General features: G+C 40.7%; 1 protein-coding gene across 3 annotated transcripts; it reads right to left on the bottom strand.

Annotated features, from left to right (window-relative positions):
- Nucleotides 1-1,290: 1,290 nt before the first annotated feature.
- Nucleotides 1,291-20,314, bottom strand: LOC309705533 (histone acetyltransferase KAT7-like). Of its 3 annotated transcripts, none has more exons than XM_082531439.1 (15): nucleotides 20,088-20,314; nucleotides 18,387-18,531; nucleotides 17,188-17,388; nucleotides 14,331-14,615; nucleotides 14,141-14,223; nucleotides 13,897-13,983; nucleotides 11,876-11,974; nucleotides 11,699-11,788; nucleotides 10,703-10,894; nucleotides 9,145-9,234; nucleotides 8,398-8,538; nucleotides 8,009-8,102; nucleotides 7,718-7,864; nucleotides 6,095-6,201; nucleotides 1,291-5,964 (listed from the first exon to the last, which is right to left on the bottom strand). In XM_082531439.1, exons 1-15 carry the CDS (start codon nucleotides 20,100-20,102, stop codon nucleotides 5,866-5,868), a joined length of 1,875 nt encoding a protein of 624 aa, XP_082387565.1. In that variant the 5' UTR covers nucleotides 20,103-20,314; the 3' UTR covers nucleotides 1,291-5,865. The 3 variants fall into 3 exon arrangements, with proteins under 3 accessions (XP_082387565.1, XP_082387563.1, XP_082387564.1); XM_082531437.1 differs by having other exon boundaries at nucleotides 11,678-11,788; XM_082531438.1 differs by having other exon boundaries at nucleotides 11,678-11,788; nucleotides 14,331-14,612; nucleotides 20,088-20,312.
- Between the last annotated feature and the right edge of the window lie 689 nt (nucleotides 20,315-21,003).

Genomic DNA, 21,003 nt, shown 5'->3' on the forward strand with positions numbered 1-21,003 from the left:
AAATCACATGTTACATCTTTGCATCTAACTAACATGAAAGCGTGACCAGGAAAAAGAGCAGATCAAAGATCAAAGGTCTCCTATCATCTCCCTCATGTGTGGAATTAGCAAGTGTTACAACTCTGAGTCAGTTCTGCTCTTTAAACATTTTGAGGCACCACAGAGATCTGTTCTTGATCCAGTTATTTAATCTAATAATAATGACATTGTTATTCCAAACCAACACTTTATGTTCAACCTTCTTTTTAACTGATGATACAATAATATGTGCTAGAAAGAGCCTGCAGGCCCTGATTTATCTTAATCCCCTCAATCTCTCTTTGGCAGCTCAAAATCAGCATAAATGCAGAAAGGATCTTAAAATAATCTTTTTGAAAACCTTTACATCCTGTGCAAATAAAATAAATGGATCTTATAAATATTTTTTTTAATAGCGTGTGAAAAACGTACATTTGAGATTCATGTTCAACGAGGGGCTCAAACACTGCACCGTACAGAAATGTTGTCTTTCATTTTCCAGCTGCAGTATTATTGTGCAGTCAGTCTCCATAACTGTCCTGGCCTATGAAGAGATTCATGCAGCCCAAACAACACTCCATCACTTAAACCCCGTATGTCATCATGCTTCTTTGAGCTCTGAAGGAAAAGCTTGGATGGATTCCCTTGAACAATTAACAGCCCTCGTGTGGTATTCCTTTGTAAAGCCTCCAAACCACACATCTCTCATTTAAGTGTTGTAACAACAATTAACAATAAATTGACATTTTAATTTCAGATGCTCTCCAATGAAACCACCTGTTGGGTAGAACTGGTTTCAGCAGCACTATTCAAACTGAATAAACTCAAACCACAGACCTACATTCTCTTTGTAGCTCTTTAAGTTTTATGATCTGATGTTTGTTGGAATTTTGCAATTTTTTTTAAATTAATTGTATTTTGTGCAGTTTTGTTATTTTTTTCTGCCAATTGTGTTCTTGTGGATGTGGGATATCTTGATTTTCAGTCTCCAGTGTGGACAAAACTCGATCATCTTCTTCAAAGCCGACATGACCGCAGTAGTGCCAGGATTTATTTAGTCAGATTAGACATGCAGTAGATACTTGCTATTGCTGAAATGCCCCTTTAAGCGATCAGTGGCATTGCATATTTAGTTATTTAAACAGGCACGACACTTAGAAATATTCTTTTGTCTATAAGTTCCTTATTAGCTGAGCAAACTGACCGAGCCTAAACAATCCTTAAACCTTTAAGGATGCTGTTCGGGACACAGTCAACACATGAGGCGAAATCTGTTTGTTTCACCATTTGTCTTTATTGAAGAGGAAGGCAAAGAGGAGAAGCAGGTACAAAAGCACAACTGAGCTACACAGCAATGTCACGCTACTTTTGTGTCACTTCTTTGTGTGAGTAGTTTAAATAGGTAGCACTACAACAACAGCTTTCTGGTGACCTATGAAAGGCAAAGGAATGCATCTTTGTTTCTCCAGGGAGTCGTGATAGCATATGGGTGCGTTAGTAACCAGCAAAATGCTCTAAAACTGTCCATCTATAGCTGCCATTGGCACCAGGGGGAGGAATGAAGAGGTGATTGGAAAATAGACACAAGCACAACAACGTCATGACAGGTTTCTTGAAAACAAGGACCCTACACACACGGGTAAATTTGATTTTTTTTCTAAAGTTCAAAACACTCCAGTTATTTACAGATTTAATGGGCTGTATTCAGCATTATAATTAGGTCCATTTTCTGCTCAGGTAAGAAGGAAAAGAGTACACCCTTAATGATGGGATTTCTTCTTGTAAGACTCTTAAATATCAGCATAATGGAGGCCTGAAAAAAGGAACCCATCCTCTATAATATTTTCTCTGATACCAAAGCCTTTTGCTTACCAGTCATCTCAGCCAAAAAAGACCTCGAGAGCACAAGTATCCCAATCATGTATGGAACACTGTAGCCAGGAGTGTTTGAGGATGCTTTTTATTCATTGGAGATTCATTTAAAGGCAAAAAAAAAAGAGAGGAGAAAATGGTAAGTAAGCGCACTTTGCTGTTAATGCACATGAGTTAAAAACAACAACAACAACCTACCAACAAGTAAATTCAGGCTGCAGCACATTTGTGAGTGATTTATTGAGAGCTCATGCTAAAAGGATAAATGGAGTGTCTGTTAGCACTGTTGCCCTGTGCTGTACGACCCAATGACAGTGCATTTAACCACATTAACCACCGGATAACACAAATATGTATTAATATGTCAAATGCAGATAACCCGTACACAGAAACGATCAGTATATAAAACAGGACAAAAAGACATTGATTTTTTTAAACTAATGAACTTTAAAGGCAACAGTTGTTTCAACACAAGAAGAAATGTAACTTTAAGCCGCAGTCGGGAAAAGAAAATGGCTCAAGTGTGACACAAAAGCTACAGGAAAAAATATAAAAATAAAAAAGATAATGGTTGATTCAATGTGACATTGTTGGCAACACACCTCTAATTTCACAGCCAGCTGCTGTCTAAACTTATGCACAATGTTTCTGACTCTTACCAAGTGTTAGACGGCACGATTGAAACCACCCCCGTGTCTGTTTGGTAAAAAACAAACAAAAAACTACTAGTAGTATTTTTACAACTGCTAGCTTGTTTCGCTTTTAGTGCCTGCAGCCACTCAGTGTTTAAATATGTATTTCCTTCAGTTACCTAAACTGAGGATTGTTAGGATGTATGTGAATCCTCTGTTGGACCAAGCAGATGTTTAGTCTGAACAAAAAGGGAATTTCCTGTTTTAAAGTCGGTTATTTGCTCGAGCCAGAACGGCTATTTCCCAGTTTCCAGTCTAAGATAAGCGAACAGCTTCATATTTACCGAACAGACGCGAGAGAGATATCGATCACAGATCAATGTTCACAGATCCACATTTGATAATAACAGCCAGCTACTCCTTTACCAAAACATTAAATGCTGATTAAAATTCTTCAACATGTTGATCCAGATCAATAAATGTAGAGATTGTCAATAGAATTAAAATAATATTTTAATCAATCATATAGAACAAATTAAAAAAATTTAAAGTGCTGCCAACCATGCTTATTGAGCTTACACAACAAGGCTGCCCTTTTCTAACAGCTCACAGCATCAACTATGGTGGTAATAGGTAGTGACAATGTGCACAGTGACATGTTTTGACTCAATCACGTCACTTTTGATAACATGGAATAAATCTCTGAAATGTAAATGACTCATCGCCTTTGTTGGTGGGGAAATGCTCTGGATTGTTCTTCCTGTACTTCCCAGTTTGTAGACACATTCAAAAGCACGTACAATTTTTTTTTAGATTTTTTAAAATATTTGATTCACCAGGAAATCAGTTCCCTAGAAAGGAGAGATTCCTCTACGCTTGTTTACGCTCTATGTAGTTAATGTGGTTTTTTTAAGAATATAAATAGGCTATTTAAAAAAAAAAATCTATAAAAAACCCCAAAACACTTGCTGGGCAGTAACATCTACATTATTTTCACGTTAATACACACACAAAAACTAAAAAACAACAACAAAAAACCCCAAACACAACAAAACAAGAAGCTTAATGCGCCATTTTAGCTTTTTATACAGTGGTAAAACCTCAGAGGTAGAAAAAGTATGAAAATCATTGAGAACTTTAACAAAACCAAACAAAGCACACAAGAGCTCCCAAACTCTATAAACTGATAAAAAATGAAACTGCAGACACAACTGAGAGAAAAGTCTTAAAACATGAGTTACAAAAACAAACGGAAAACACACAAAAACACACATCGTGGGTAGGTTCCTCCTTGGTGACGGTACAAACGTGGCCCAGTGGCAGCTATAGCTTTTTGCTAACCAAGAGATGGATGAGACGGGGTTAAATGCTGGACACAATGTGAGGCTTTGTTGCATGAGAAGCTCTGTTACTGATCGGCTCTGGGTTCAAACAGCCACAAGGCCGTAAGGTAAAACACCTGACCTAAAACCATATTAGCTTTTCAATACTGCATCTAGTTGATAAAATGGATTAAGTTAAGTTAGATCAAATCACTTTTCACTACTTTTCACCTGTGTATGTGTCAAATATGTGAACACTAATTTACATAGTGTTGTTTGCTCACTGTGGTTTGATACTTTTGGACATTTTCTTTCTTTAGATTTCATCACTCGTCCCAGAGGAATGATCAACCTTATTTCTTCTCCAGTTTGTTTGAAAAGTCTCCATTTAATCATGTGGATGGCAGTATTACATGCAAGCCCAGACATGGTCCTGTTTAATCACAACCAGCTGGTCTGTGTCTGCAAAAACACGTTTACACGAGTCAAAGTGTTGCCGACCTGCATTTTGTCTCAATGACAGACTGAAATGCACTGCAGATTTGATACCACATGCCACTGATTGGATTAGCAAGCGGGCCTGGTGCGCCGTGCTAATTAAGTGTCTGGGAGAAGGTGCGCTAACGATGCACGATTACCTTCACTTTGCAGAGAACAAATGAGGTCAAGAAGCTATCAGCGGCCATGCTACGTATACACACGTCAAAAGAACCTAAAGATGAATAGTGGCTGTGGTCAGTGTATAATAAAACCTGTCTGTTCTATTGTGTAAAATGTATAACTGCATTTGTGAAAATGTTAAAGAATTACATAAAACTCAAAGCCCATTTCATCAGAACAATCCAACATTCAATATTGTATTGATTAACATTCTCATGTTATCCCCCACTTTAAAAAATAATTTATAGCAAAAGCTAATCAAAAGCTAATTAGCTAAACTCAACATCAATAGTTTATAGCTAGCTAGTTAGCTTATAAAATACTGTTTAATCAAGAAATATTCATCAGTTTTATTGAATATCTGTGTTATTTTTGCCATTTTTCCCAAAATGCCCATTTTCAGGAAAGTCTTAACCAGATAACTTTAGTAGTGGTTTTTGCTAGCTTATAAAATACTATACAGGGGAGTGTAGCTATTTTGGCTGCCATGAGATAAGGGTCGTTCTACATCCTGAACAGGGAAATAAATATTTAAAATTGTGACTGAATATCGTTCCTATTTTTCACCATATTATTTTTTAAATGCCCACTTTTGGCCCAAACAAACCAGCTAACTTTAAGCAGCTGTTGTTGCTAGCTTTAGCATAGCACATGTAATACGCAAAAAATGAAAAGACAGCGACAACCCCGGTGTTGCTTTGTCGTAAAAATGTCTACCCCTATCAAAAGAGTAATAAAACAAGATTTGAATCATTAATTAATTATTTAACTTGTCAGCATCCCGCCACAAATAAAGCAAATTTATATTTCCTTTTTATAAATGTGTTAAGTACTGTATTGGATGTTGTATGTTAGGACCTGTTCTGTAATCTGTCTTTATTTCACTGCTTATTGCTCGAGATACATCTAAATGTAGTTTTCCCGCTCACAGAAATTAAACATTGCTTTTCATTAGCCCTCTTCCTTTACATATTTTATTTATGTAGCTTTCCTTTCAAAAGGACGTCGTTCCTGATCGCTTGCTATTAAACACCTGGCAACTCAGGGTTTTTACTAACACACAGTTAAGTGTCTGAGAAGTCATTCCCAGACTCATATGGATTTTCCTTATTTTTATAATTCAAATTTTAGGGAAATCTCCAAACAATTCTTTTAACAGGAATCCTACCTGTGGACTAACGTTGTGGTTACTTGAACCCAGAGTAGCAACTGTCCATGTCTGTGACTGCGCTGTAGCTGCTGAAAGCGTTTCGTACAATAGTGAGTGAGGGTTTAGACTCAGCGTCTGTGAGCATGCCCGTGTACAGAGGAGGATCTGTGCGTGACTGTGTGTTTTTGGAGTGTGTGTATTGGTAGCTCCTCTACGTCCCTTTGGGTGGGGTCCATTTTAAGGCTGTGGGGTCAATGGTCTTGCTGTTACCACGTTTGGTCTCCTTGGCCTTCCAGTCATCAATAAGGTCCTTTAAAGGAAGAAGGAAACACCCCGCAAAGGAACCCTGGTTATTAGAATCATAAACAACAACCAGCTGCTAATTGGGAGAGAGTGGCTAATCTACTAAACAGAGACAACGGCATGGCTGTGTTTCATACCTGTCTCTTTAAAACCAGGTGCTTCCCCTTCCAATATTTAAGCATCTGGAGGGACTGCAGTGTGCTGACTATATCCACCGGGTTCACTGCAGTTTCCTGGCTGATCTCTGTGAACATAAAAGTGAGAGAAACTGAGGATGAATCATCAGCAGCTTTCAAATCATTTCCCTGCATTCATTACACCCATAAAAAACATCTTTAAAAAATTCATATTTAAAAGTTTTTTTTCATTAAAATATTCCCTTCAGGTCTTCAGAAAGCTCAGATGTAACTTTACTATCTGTGGCACAGGGACACACAGAGCAGCAGAGTGGGGTGACTGAGAAGAGTCACTGTCATCACTCTGTGCGAGCTGGAGACATTTTCCTAGATTCAAAATAACAAGAAGACATTCTGAGTTCAAAAGAAAAAATACAAATAAAAGAGGATAAAAAGATGCTCAGAAGTGAAGGAACAGTGTTATCACTGAACCATTCACTGTTTAGTCACATTCTTCTTTATTCCGCGTGTCAAACAGATTGCACTGAAGGACGCTCGCGGTGAAGTCGTCATTTATGAAAAGTAACTCCTATCAAATACTGGCGTGTCAGTGCTTCCAACCTCCAATTAGATACACCTATGGTAGCTAGCATTTTCAAGATCCTATGTCACGTCCTTCTCAACTTTTTGCATTGACAACAGTTTCATAAAAACTTGACCTCTGACCCCTGACCTTGAGGATGAGGTCACTGAGATTCAAAGCCGTCTGAGATTTTTAGGGATACACCTAAGATATCGAACATCGTTCTCGAGTTACTGCATTCACAAACTTGGGTGTCTGTGAATATAAAACCCCACCAGCCTGTTACAGCAGAGGGGTAACAACGAAACACAATATTGGATATTGAAGTGAAATTATTGAAAACTTTAGAATACACAACGTGATGATTATAGTGCTGTTAAATGATGATGTCAATCCCATCAAATGCAAAGGATGCATAAGCACCATGAAACAATACAAGTGTAAGCAAGTAAACAGAGATGTGAATAACTTCAAATATTCCAAAATCCTCCATATAAAGAAGGAAATACAAGCAGCATGTGAGCTGGACTGCAACATGAAGACAAGGAAAATGAATGTGTCGTGTGTTTGAGGCCGGTGTCACTCAAAGCACTGCTGTGCCTTAATGCCTTACACAGATGTGAGCGTGTGGCTGCACTGTTTGTTTTTAATCACAGAAGCAGAAACGAGCAGCGCAAACAAACGCGATGCACCATGGGAGCAGGGCGTTCCTCGCTTCCTCCGAGTCACCGCTTCTTTGGCAGAAAACCACAGGGGAAGCCTCGCGTGCGCCCGCCTTCATTTATCACCAGTACATTGACTCGATATGGCTGCAGTGCTCTCTGACCCATTCACAAAAGTGGCCACGCTTGAATGTGTGCATACACACACACCCACACACACACACACACACACACACACACACACACACACACACACACACCCACACACACGGTCTCAGGAGCTGTTCTTGTGTCTTACACTGTATTTTATAAGCTTTTTGACCAGCAGCCATAGTCAAACAGAATCAACTAGAAGTCAGATATTTGTCTTTCTCCATCCAGCATTTTGAACTTTCTGACCTTTGATGGAAATCTCCTTGCCCTGAAAGTTGTTCAGGTAGCGCAGCAGCACCTCCTTCCAGTAACTTCGGTAGCTGATTAGTCCCAGGTCCGACAGGGGCCGCTCAGGTGAGCCCACCTTCTCTTCTACTTTGGACAACAGGTAACCTGGCAGGACAAACCGAGAGAGCAGTGCTTTGGATGGCTACACTTAGGAGCGACCTGAAGCTCCTACACCTGCTGTTACTGTGTAGCGCTGTGCAGAATCTCTGGCCAGTGTGTGAGCTCGTTTACATTTAAGTGGGTACTCACTGAAGTCTATGAGCATCTTGCCGTAACCCTGCCTCATGTACTGTGGCATGGTGAGGATGCAGGATACGTTGTAGTTCAGGAAGGAGTTTTTCTCCTATGGGAGGAGAATGAACGCATGAAGGTAACAGGCTGAATCAAAGCTCATAGCAGGACTATGGAGGCTGCAGCAGTATGAAAATGCATTATCTCTGATCTGATTGCTTTGGCCCAACATCACAGAGCAGCTGACATTACAACCTGTGTGAAACTTCATCAGAAACACGGTTTTAAATTCAGCTCGCACTTCGTAGTAAAGACATTTGTGATTTGTTGTAGTCATTCTCTGCAAACTCTGTTAACACTCCCTATTTTCAAGAAGAGTTCAGTCATGTAAAATACTCTGGAGTTACCTTGGAGAAGTATCCGACAAGGTGGCACCCTGTGTTGTCAGCTTCAGTCATAACATAGAAAAGGAACGGTTCCACATCATAATACAGAGTCTTGTGGTCCAGGAAGAGTTTCGCCAGCAGACACAGATTCTGACAGTAAATCTGCAGAAAGCACAACGTGAAGAAGTCGCACAGCAAAAGTGTGTGAAGTTTTAGCCAGTCAAACAATCCTGCACTGACTTTCGTGACTTCACGTTACCCATCAGGTATAAATACATTAAGAGTCTTCCACACCTCAGTCACACAGCCTGCCTTCCTCCACAGGGAGGAAATACTTGTTAAGGCCTTTCTGTCACACCGGATGTGTAAATGTGCAAATGTTTGGTGTGTTAAAAAATCTATCGCAGCCGTTCACCTCGACTGCGCTTTTTTGCAGGTAATTATTTGGATGGATTCATTGGATGAACCCAGAATCTCAGTTTCTTCCTTTGAATCATCAGGATTCGCTCATTAGACATTTTCTGTGTTACGAATTCTAAATTCTGTTGGTTTCCCCCTCACAGTGCACTCGGTGTGTAACGGCCTTTAGATTTGAAATATTAAGATCTTGTTAACAAATTTAGCCTAAAGTTCAAGTACATTAAATCGAAATGTAACTGCCATTATCACTGCCTGCAGACTTGCTGTGAGGGTTAGATAGAATATTTGGCAGAGCAAGTTTAGAGGTCAGTATTTGGTGGGAAAATCCTCCCACTGAGACTCTCTCACCTTATTCTTCTTTCCATCCACCTCAAAGACAGAGATGTTCCCCTTCCTGTAAATCTCGTCACCTGGAGGGTGTTTCCACACACACTTGGCCTTAACAAAAAAGACAAACGTGAAGAAATCGAGACAAAAAGTAACTTTTGTTCAGATCTTCAACTGGTGCAAAATTCTAAAAATACACTAAAAATAATAAATAAAAAATAATTTAAAAAAGTATTTTTTCAGTGTTTGCCAATTGTTTTTTTAATTTTATCTTTTGTGTTTATTTCAGTTGTAGCTGCTCTGTCCCCCCCCATATTCAGGCTTTAATATTTAATCACTAACACTGCCCTGCTGTGGCTGTGCAGTTCATCTGTCTGACAGTCAGGCTCCAAACACCTGACTTCAGCCAAGCACCCAGTTTGGAAAAATGTTCTCGTCAGCCTTGTCACTTAAATACAGAAAAAGTCTGAACGTCTCAGAAAGGCCAAAGTTACACACTTTATCTAAACGGTGTAGGAATAATATTATAGAGCACCTGAGGCACTGAGACAGTCTAAGACAATAGCCCAGGCTCACTTTGATACCTCTGTGTCACTGACTGGCACCTTATACTTTCTAATCAATCAGATACTTTGACTGAGATAAACTGAAGCTCAACACTTTGAGGAATCATTTGCATATTTCCCCCGTTTACTGATTACAGAATTAAAGCATAAAAACAACTTTAAGTATGACAGGAGAAGCCAAACTGCAGTGCACAAAAACAGCGGGACCTACAGCACCGTGCCAAATCTCAGACCACCTCATGTCTTTGTAATTTGCAGGAAAATTGGAAATGGGTGCAGGAATTTAAAGCAGTATCTGCCAACATACACGTGTACAGTATGCAAGACAAAATCAGAGTTTGTGCAGTTTTTACAAACTTGGCATTTTATTACTCGACTTTTCTTCACGTAGTCTTCAGCAATAGTTCTCCAGGCTTCTTAAAGGACATGCAAAAGTCCTCTTTAGATGTCGGCTGCCTTTTGTTCTGTTCTCTTGCTTCAGTAACACTGAAGTCCAGCCTCTGGACAGGACCAGCCCACGAGTGATCAGGTATGTTTTTACTGCTTTGGCAGTGTGTTTAAGAACATCTAAAGCTGTTGGCTGAGAAATGAAGACCTGGACTGAAAAGCAATGAAAAAGTAAAGACTGAACAATATTCTGAAAGCCCGGAGAATTACTGCTTAAAACCAGTTTTTAAAAAATGAGCCAATGTTTGTGATAACAAAGTCAGTGTATGAGCCAACAGCTCAGCCTGCTTCAAACACTAGCAGTGTTGAATGCGTAGTCCTAACATGGTCCATCTCAGTCATGCTGTTCTGCCTTTCAGCACAGAAGCCCCACCCACCTGCTGTTGAAACCTTGTGTTTGTGAGTGATAGCCAATCAGTGGAGAGTTGGGGGAGAAGTTATCAAGCTACTGTAGGCGACTCCAACAATGCTAATCTGGTAAGAGTCTGCTGCGATCTATCTTATCTTAATGTAATGATGATAATAATAATAACAATGACGATAATGATGATAGTGGTGAGCCTCACCATGTGCCTGCGTAGAATGGTCTGACTCTTCATGTACTTGAGGCAGAACTCGCACATGTAAAGCCTCCCCAGGCGGGCGTACTCCTCTGGGTATGGAGAGTGGTACCAGGTGTCCAGCTCGTAACGTCCAAACACAATGGTCTTTATCATGTTGCTGCCCTCCGACACCTGGCCAGCCAGACGGAGCTTCTCCTGCACAACCAGGACAGGAAGGGACAGGAAGACAAGGTACAGAGAGGACAAGAAGACAGGGCAGGCGTGCAGAGAAAGAGAGAAAAACAAATCTCAATTATTTGTCGAAGAGGATCGGGCGAATCAAAGGTCACGCTCAGGGAAACCTCAGTGGAGGAAAAACAAAAGAAAACGATGCAGGAAGAAAATTTAAAGGAAGAACTAAAAAGAAAAGAATTCGAATAAAAAAGGTATGAAGCAAATTCTTTAGAAAATACTTGAGTGTAAATGTTGTTCATGAGGAAGTGAATCAACAAACAAGCTACTGTTAATATAATATAAAAATCATAGTCAGCAAGAAAAATGATCAGATAACTGTTAAAGTTGCAAGCAAAGAGTAAAAACACGCATATGTGATGTCAATTCTAACTTAGATGCTTTCAAGATGACTTTGTTTTGAAATTGAAAAGCTAGTCATTCATTTACCTCTGTAAAGAAATGTATCGCCAGAGCAACGCAGTTAAAAGACCAAAATACTTCCAAAATCCTATGTGATAGTTCAAGTATGTCTGTTTGAGAATAACGATGCTTGAATGGGCCACAAAGTGACAGAACAGAAGGGGAAAAACCCAACACGGAATGACAGGAAGTGATTTCCCAAACTACCAAAAATATCTCAGACGCCTCCTGCAGCTGCAGGGGAGGGTCTGCAGACTGCAACAGAGAAGAAGAGCGATAAGGCCAAAAATAAAGGGAAGAAGACAAAGTGCAAGGGGGGAGATGAAGATGAGTTTTCTCTCTTACAAGGTCGTCCGAGGCACGTGCCTGCGCTTTCCTGAACAGCTCGAGGTCATAGTCACTGGTGATGTTCTCCAGCAGAGGCTCGCGGCTCGTTCCGTGGCTCTGACGGTGCTCCTGGTGGTGAGCGGGGACCAGAGAAGACGGTACAATCAAATGATATGTGATATATTACACACACTGACTCTTATCTAATCCACTTACCATGTACTTTTCCTTCTGCTCCTTATTGAGGCCAGTGTTCCTCTTCCTCCTCAGCTCTGTCACCTTCTCTTTGTAGCGCAGCTGACGCTCTGTAGGGGCCTGAGAGGACACAAAACACACTTATATATACACTCACACAAAGGTGATGCTCATAATAAACATGCCCCAACTTTTAAATAATAAACTCACAGAATGTCTATGAGTCAAAAGCTCAGAAGTCATCGATATAAAAAGAATATTGTCCTCATAAATAAACACTGATTTGTGTGTAATTATGTCTTCTGACAAACTGATGCTTTCTCATGAACTTAAAATGAATCCCTTAAAAATACGCAGGAGCAGTGGTCGTGTTCATGGTCGACCACCATGTTGGCCCGCCCTTTTGAATGCAGCCAAAAACATAATCACACTTTCCCTCCGATAAACAGTTTGCTTATGGTATGAGAGTTTATTCACTGACATAATAACGAGATAATAAAATGTTATTTCCACAGACTAAAATGAGCTAACAGCAGCTAACAGAGGCAAAAACAACAGTGCTTACTGACAAAAATGTTTAGGATATCAACACCACCAGCTCATCGACTTGCTTTCATAAGGTTTACAGCCAAGGACACCCGGCACACTGACTCGTGAAGCAAACAGCATTTAACATGTGGAGTAAAATGAACGGTGGGCAGGTCTTTGTCCTGCAGAGACCACCGTAGCTAGAACTATATACTAAAACTGGGAGGCGTAAGAAAACAGAATTCAGTTGACTGCAATCTGCAACCTCCTGACATCTGCTGGTGAGATTTTACACACTGTAACTTTAAAGGGCGAGAAGCTTAACTGCTTCTTTCAGATAATGAACTAAGTGGCTGCACCAAGGTGCAGCGTGAGACAAATAAGTGCTATTTGGAAATGTTAATCACGCACAGTTCCACTAGTAGACTCCATGAATATAATAAAAGGATTTAAATAACATAATAAGACCCTAAAATGGACACTTTATCGCTTTCTGAACACAAAACTTTCTAAAAATCTCATTTTTTTCTCATCTGCACTGACGTCCCACAGGATGTATAACCGACCTGGCATTATGCTGGCTGCATGTAACCGCGTTTGGCTGATCAGCCTTCAGCCAGGAGAAATAACGACATATTGTTAACCATGTGATCTAATATGCAAACAGTAGTTTAGCCCTTTAAAAACCCATTCATTGGGTCATATCTCAAGTTCAGTCTAAAGTACCAGATAAATGATTATAAGTCATTCATTACATTAAATAAGTGTAATTAATCTGATGTGTAGTAACTAACTTCAAAAACAGCTCCTCAATATAAATGATCATTCAACACTTCACATATCATCCAAGCACAATCAATAATTATATTATAATTATCTAAAATTATAATTTTACAAATGTGTTCCAGAAACCAAACAGTTTTCACAGAGCAGAGACAAATACAAATAAGGTAAAACAAACGTATGTGCTTAAAGTATAAATCCTTAACCAAGTGTCTTTATTAATGCAGCGGTCATAAACATAACCAGGGAAATGTCATTTGGCCTTCCGTGCGTCCACAGAGAGGAGGTAACCAAGTGTAAGCGTAATCATTCGTTAGTGCATGTGACCTGGGTTTACTCAGGATCAGAGGGAAGCCAGTGCAGAGAATAAACAAGCGTAACAGATCAGTCACATTGCTGCTACTCTTACAGATACAGTCAGGCAGCGAGGGGTCCTACCAGTTACCAGCAGCAGCTCTTCATCACTTTGCCTCTGACCCTGCTATTCTGACAAATCGCAGCATGATGGGAGGTGTTGCTGCTTTAAGAGTGATGTTGTGCTGTCTTGTGGGTGGGTGAGGGGGGATTCCGTCCCATACACACAGACAGCATTGTGTAACAATCCACTGCATCTAAATTCTTAGGCTGAGTTCAGCTGACAAAGGGAATTACTTAACAGAAGCATGTGCACGAACTGGTGGACTTGTTTACGTTTTATTTGTTTACTTGCGTGCGTGCCGTCCACGCGTTACCTGGTTTCTCGTGGAGTGTCTGTTCTCGTCCTGACGGTGCGACAGCGTCCTTTCCTCGGCCTGTTTGTCGCGTGTCGATGCCTTGCCCTGACAAAACATCAACACCGTCTGCCACCAAAATCTCACAACTGACCCCGCAGCAGGAACATCACAGCACGTAGCATCATAGTTTCACACTCACTTCTTATCCTGAATTCCCCGTTGATGTATCGTCATGTTTATTTGTGTTTGTGTGTGCGTGTACCTTGCATTCATCGGCAGAAAGGTTGTGGTAGAGAGGGCATCCTGATATGGAGAAATGTCTCTCGTGCCTCCCTGTGAGATGACCTGAGAGAGACCGAAGGAAGAAGTGGAAGGGGTGGAATGGGAAGAGGATGAGGAGATGCTCTGAAGAGGAAGCGATGCTGTGAAGTATGTGTCAGTCTGTCACTCACCCAGCGAGTTGCAGCCAGGTGTGGGACACTTCATGTTGAAGTTGTAGCTCTCGTGGAAACGCCGTCGTTTGGGCCGGTGGGAAAGGTCGTGGGCGGCGGCCTCTTTGAGCGACAGCTCTTTGGCTAACCTCTCGTCTTCCTCTTGTGAAACTACAATGTCGTTGCTAGAAGACACGAGGTCATTGCTCGGGCTGGAAACTTCAATGTCCGACTCTGATGACGGGGCGTTGCCTGTTGGTGTGCGAGGAGGGGTCTCGTCACGATCCGCCCCTTGTTTGATGTCTACTGAATCAAATGTGACAACGAAGACATGTCAAATGTCAAACAGACATTCTTACAAAAGTCCCATCATTTTTGCGTGCCACCAACTTTCAACTGTCTTATATCTCATGGGAGGCCTCTGTTAACTTTTGTCACCACATACACAGCTAGCTAACACCCTGCGACGACGAAGAAAAATCTAATATCAAGGAACATATTAGTGCACCAGTGTCTGAGCTCACAGACCCCAGCGGCTCAATTGAAGCAGGCACATCAACACTTTTCTTTTTCTGTTTTTCACTCATGTAGGGCGAGTCAACATGTCAGTCCAACTCTGTGTCTACAGAGCGGACGCAGTAGAAGTAGCATGAAAGCACCAGCAGCAGCTCAAGTGATTTCTGTCCAGTGAGACGGCGAGACGGTGCTTAGGCAAAGGGTTAAATGATATGCTAGCTACATGTTGGAAACACTCAGAACTTAACACACAGTCACTACAGTAAATGGTAAATGGCCTGTATTTGTATAGCACTTTTACTAGTCCCAAAGCGCTTTACACATCCAGTCATCCACCCATTCACACACACATCCACACACTGGTGATGGCAGCTACATTGTAGCCACAGCCACCCTGGGGCGCACTGACAGAAGCGAGGCTGCCGGACACTGGCGCCACCGGGCCCTCTGACCACCACCAGTAGGCAACGGGTGAAGTGTCTTGCCCAAGGACACAACGACCGAGACTGTCCAAGCTCGAACCGGCAACCTTCCGATTACAAGGCGAACTCCCAACTCTTGAGCCACGATTCTGTTTTCATGGATGCCTGGATGTTAAACTTAATTGTTACACCTGGTAAAGCAGCAACGCTGATCATTTTATTAAAGATGAAAGAATTTAGACAGTTTTTTACTCTCAGTGATGACGCAGAGTTTGTTTGTGGGACCTGAACAGACGGAGTTTAGGACCCAGACAACCGGTCACAGCAGATGGCCCCGCCCCTCCCTGAGCCTGGTTCTGTCGGAGGTTTCTTCCTGTTAAAAGGGAGTTTTTCCTTCCCACTGTCACCAAAGTGCTTGCTCATAGGGGGTCATATGATTGTTGAGCTTTTCTCTGTATGTATGAAGCGCCTTGAGGCGACTTTTGTTGTGATTTGGCGCTATATAAATAAAATTGAATTGAATTGAATAGATTACTCCACGAGGCTCCAGACTACGATAGCTGTAATTCTCCGACAATCCATCAAGCGGTGCGGCTTCATACCTTACCAAAGTCGTACTAAAACATTTTTGACAGATGTTTGAGTGCCGTGTAGCACATGAAATCGGTTCATGGTCAGTAAGCACAATCAGAATTCATATATGAGGCGCACTGTCGATTTTTGGAGAAAATTAAAGGCTTTTAAGTGCACCGGAAAATACAATATACAGAAGAAACGAATGCATCACGATATATATAGTTAAAGCACAGGCTTCAAATTATACGGCGATATGGATTTTAGGCCATATCACCCAGCCCTAATTTCAGCATACTTTATTAATCCCTAAGGAAATTATGTGTTATAATTTACAATCATAGCATTATACAATCAAAATTTAAGCTCATATATCAAATAGCTTTTAATTTTTTATGCTTCACTGGTTTTTCTTCATCACAGTGAATCAGAATTTGTCATTTCAAACAGATACAAAAAATGTCCAGCCCTCCTGCAATGTCCCATATTTGAGCAAATATTAATAAAAACTTCAAGTTGCAAAAAACAATTTGTGATGATTTCTGTATAGTTCAGTTTTCTATGTAGCTCAGTTACACAATACTGTAAGATAAAGCATGTGGGATACGTTTTAACATAAAACTCCCTGATTTCATTCAACTTTCATGTTGGATTGAGCAAATACAACAAATTGTACCAGTAGAACAACGTGCTGGAGTTTCTAGATGGTGCTCTGATTATAACACAGAAAAAAAACGAGTTAAATATATCTATATTTTTTCATTTTTAAGACCTGGGTCACTAAATCATCCATTTTAAGAACATTTTCTGCTCCACCACCACTGATTTGCACGTTTGAATGTGCAGTATATAACAATTGATAAATGAAGCTAAAACGAACAGCCTAATAACCTTCTGCAAACCAAACCTTTCTACAGGTACAATAAAGTAACCCGAACCTGCAGATGATCATATCCTGCATCCGCTGAAGTTAGATAACAGTTCCTGGTGTCTATGAAGTAATTCATTCATCTCAGTGACAAAACACAAGCCCAGGATATCTACTGATAGCAGGAACACACCGTGATCACAGACAAGCCTCGTGACATCAGCTGAATGGCATCACGATGTCAGATGGACTCCGCTGCACATTCATGTTCTTCTTTCTTTTCTTTTGCCCTCTTGCTTTTCTAACACTCTCGTTCTCCACCTGTCCTGTTTCTTTCTCTCCCTGAACCCCTCCTTCCCGTTTTTTCCTCACTGCAAATTCATCCTCTAACTAAAGTGGAGCTTGGCAATGACCAAGCTCAACTTTTAATAAGAAAAAATGTTTAGAGCATGTTTAGAGCATTTGACAGTTCTGAATTCTAGTACTGTACCAATCTTACCGTGAGCCTCTGTGTCAGAGCCGGACGACCTGCTCTGCCGTAGTGGGTATTTTTTGGCTGTGGTGTTTGCCGCCCCCTGCTGGCTGCGTGTGACCCTGCGCCCAGAGGAGAAGACTGATGCTGCAACAGCTGTCGGCGCTGACTCTACGGCTGAGTCCAGAGCTTCATCAGAACCCACAGTTACAGGAGAGCTGCAGTTATCTACAGAAGAGAGGGGAAGTCAGTCAAACGTGTTTTATTTACTGCAGTAAAATAACTTAAGAGGCCTTTCAGGGGATTACTCAACCAACTCATTAATCAACAGAAGAGTAATCACCAGTTACTTTATAATGTACTTTTCAAGCATTAAAATGAAAGGTTCTGCCAAACCATGAAAAAATTATCAGCATATGAAATCTGCTGCTGTTGGAGCCCTGAGTGGACTCTGCTCCTCTTCCAAGAAGGAACTTGACTGAAATGCCCGATTTCGTTAACTGTGCAAGTAGTTTGTCAGTAACTGAATCCAAACGAAAAAGTTAAAAGAAAAGAAAAGATGCAAACAGCCTCAGTGGCTATGAAGAGACTAATCCCATCACAAAACAGAAGCAGTGAACCTTTGAATCCACTTTGTTTTTGCAGATAAATAGCCTCTTTGCTGTTTCTGTCTGTCTGTGTGTGTGTGTGTGTGTGTGTGTGTGTGTGTTTCCTTGACAAAAAGCAGAGGAAACAGTGTCAGTCTCTGTTTTAAATCTCCTCTGATAGCCAGAGCAAAACGAGGTCACCCAGGGGTGGGGGTGGGAGTGTGTGTGTGTGTGTGTGTGTGTGTGTGTGTGTGTGTGTGAGAGAGATGAGGGAGATCAGTCTGTCTAAAGCCATTCATCCTCTATGGCTGCCCATATACAATAGCTATGTCTAAACCAGTGTAGTGAGGAGGCTGGACTCTGAATGAATGCATCTTTAATTTATATTACTTATAGAGACAGAATTACACAGCATGTAGGCATGCTTGGATTCTTATGCTTCCAGAACACCCAAAAGCTACACAGTAACCTAAACAATGTGAAAAGGATAGATGTACACCTTTATGTCAACAAGTTATGTTTTTTCCATTTCATGCAATTTTTATTTTGGTCAGTTTTTTTGTGCAAACCTTTGGCTCAAAATTTGACTGAAGTGATCTCTCTTCTAATTTGTATTTCTGTCCAAATGTGAATGTTTACCTTGTGAACTTCGGCTGAGTCGCAGAGACGCGCGAGTCAGGCGTGTGCTGCTGCGTCTGTGCACAATCTCAGCAGCTTCAGCATGCTCGACATCAGCGGAGAAGTCCGAGTCCTCCGTCCCGTCCGAGCTGCTGCCAGCGGTCCTCTGGGAAAGCAGCAGTTAGAAGTTAGAAGCAATCTGTTAGAAGCAACAACTATGGACGACCAACACAACCGCGTGTGACAAAGTTACTTTTTTTCCCTCTTTACCAGAGGATAATCCAACAAAGATCCCATTCTGGGGGGAGGAGCGTCACCCCCTTCAAATCTCCTCCGGCACTTCACCCCCTCTTCCCACCAAGGACTTGTAAATACTTCAGATAAGCCTAATACCAGTATCACCACGGGAGGTCCGGACAGCTAATCTATTGTACCAAGCACAACCTATAACAACTGGGTTTGTTTAGAAGTCCAGCACCTAACGATTCAGGATAATTTGTTCAAATCAGCACACCTCCAGGTTAGCTAATAAGCATAATGAATGTAATGTTGTTTTATTCTGACGATTCACACTAGACTAATTAAGCAGTGAGGGCTGTCAATCACTGCACAAACTGATCCCTGTCATCTCGGTCTAGCCTAAAAAATAAAACAAACACAAAAAGTATGAAAACAGGATCAAACAATGTGCACATTTCTCTGTTTAATTCATTACAAACATTATTATTGTCACAGTATTTATTTAGTTACTTTTCTAATCTGTCCTTACTTATGTTAAATGAAATGTAGAAACAGTGACTACTTTGTTACATTCACTTCCCATTCTTTTCTCATTGTTTTGCTAACTATTTATGAAAACAAATGAACAGTTACAGACTTTGATAAAAATGGAGAGGTAGATCCAGGCCAATGTGGTTATCCTGCTTTATGGACGTTAGCGTAACAGCAATAAAATAATAGTAATAACATGTTATTAGGCTAACTAATTGTCTTTTAATATTAATGTAAATTTATAACAATGTAAGTTACTTTTTAAAATCCACACAGCCAAAAAGAAACCCAAAGATCAAACACAACATCAGTACAGCACGGGCTATTACCGCAAACTATGTTTGACAACTTCATAACAAGATGCTGCGCGCACAATTTACATACGACCAATTAAATTAAAAAGGAGGCGGGCGTTAGAGAATGCGAACCAATGAACGCGACGCTTGTCAGGCGTCCGTCCAATCACAGCTGTTGTTTTGGTGCGGGCGCCCGTTCCTCCTCGCACCCCAAGAACTGCCTATTGCTTTTTCATCAGTAAGCTAAAGCTGCTGCTGTTACCTACGTTAAAGTGTGCTCGGGATTCCCACTGTACTAAGCAGCCGTTACAAATTTGAACAAAGTTACCAGCATGTTTAAAACTCTTATTTGGGTACTAGAAAGAAGCGACGGTTCAAAAACAACAACATATTCTTGCAACTCAGCAATATGAGCCTGAGCTAGCTTAGCCATATAGCAACCGCAGATCGACAGCTCACTTATGCGATTCTATAAGCACTGATATTCTATGAATGCTACAAGCCGTTCACTTTGTCTTGTAGGAACGTTTTTTAGCTTGCAGCCCCCTTAAGTTTGTTTCCCACACAGTTTGTTTGCTTTTACCTCTATGTCGGCTAACATTAGCTATGACGTTATGTTGTTGTTTATCTGCATTAACGGTTGAGTCTGCCTCACCTTTCTCCGGGGCATTTTTCAAAGATCTGCCGTAACGCCTCTGGCGGATTATTATCCCGTGCTGTGGCAATTTATGGCAGCCTTTTGAAACTGTAACAACGAAAAAATAACCACCAGCTGACATGAGCCAACCCAGCTGAAAAAAAGCACATAAAATTCTCCGCACTTCCTAGTGAGGACAGCGCAAACTCGCTCTTTTTGGGCGGTACAGTGACAAAATGACTCCGGGGAGAAACATACACCGTCAAATCACGTTACTATGGTGCATTAAGATTTTTGCAGCCATATTTGAATGCGCTCAATTGGGTATTTGGGATTGCTTTAAACTGTACAGCATCGTAAAAAGTAATAGTCATAATAAAAGCAATAAATAAATAAATGTAAAACAATTAGCCGTTTAAAGTAATGGCTGCGCTAGTCACAACTAATAACGTTCTTATAGACGTGGACCACTAAACGCACCAAAACACGTTGCGTCTTTAAACCAAATTTGTATTGTTGCTATGAATCTTTTAACTGGAGGAAGTCTTCAAAACGGCAGACAACACAATTACACATGTACTTAAAAAAAGTGATTTAAGTTTAAAATTTAACACCATAACCTCCTAAGATGTGATGAGTCATTTTTAAAGCGAATTGCCCCTCATTTATTATCATTGATCATTGATCAATGATAATAAATGATTGATTTTCATTTTTTAATCATTCAAAATCACTTTTTGTTTTAAAATTAAATTATTATTATTTTATTTAGCTACATGACAGACTGGACACGTGACCGAATGTTTCCGTGTGTGCGTGTGTGTGTTTTAAACTTTACGTACGTTGGTAAATAGACTTCGGTGAACAGGGTTTACACAGGGGTTAAATCTAAACTTTAAAATTTACATGTTTTTCAAGTATCTTTATAACTCTT

This window comes from Aulonocara stuartgranti, assembly GCF_965226115.1.
Source record: "Aulonocara stuartgranti genome assembly, chromosome: 4".
NCBI lineage: Eukaryota > Metazoa > Chordata > Actinopteri > Cichliformes > Cichlidae > Aulonocara > Aulonocara stuartgranti.

Excerpts from the sequence above, each read along its gene's own strand:
- LOC309705533 (XM_082531437.1), bottom strand. Across the intron at positions 8,103-8,397 it reads TTGTCGGATACTTCTCCAAG|GAGAAAAACTCCTTCCTGAA; the intron begins GTAACTCCAGAG and ends CTCCTCCCATAG. Across the intron at positions 5,965-6,094 it reads ACCTGGTTTTAAAGAGACAG|GACCTTATTGATGACTGGAA; the intron begins GTATGAAACACA and ends CTTCCTTTAAAG.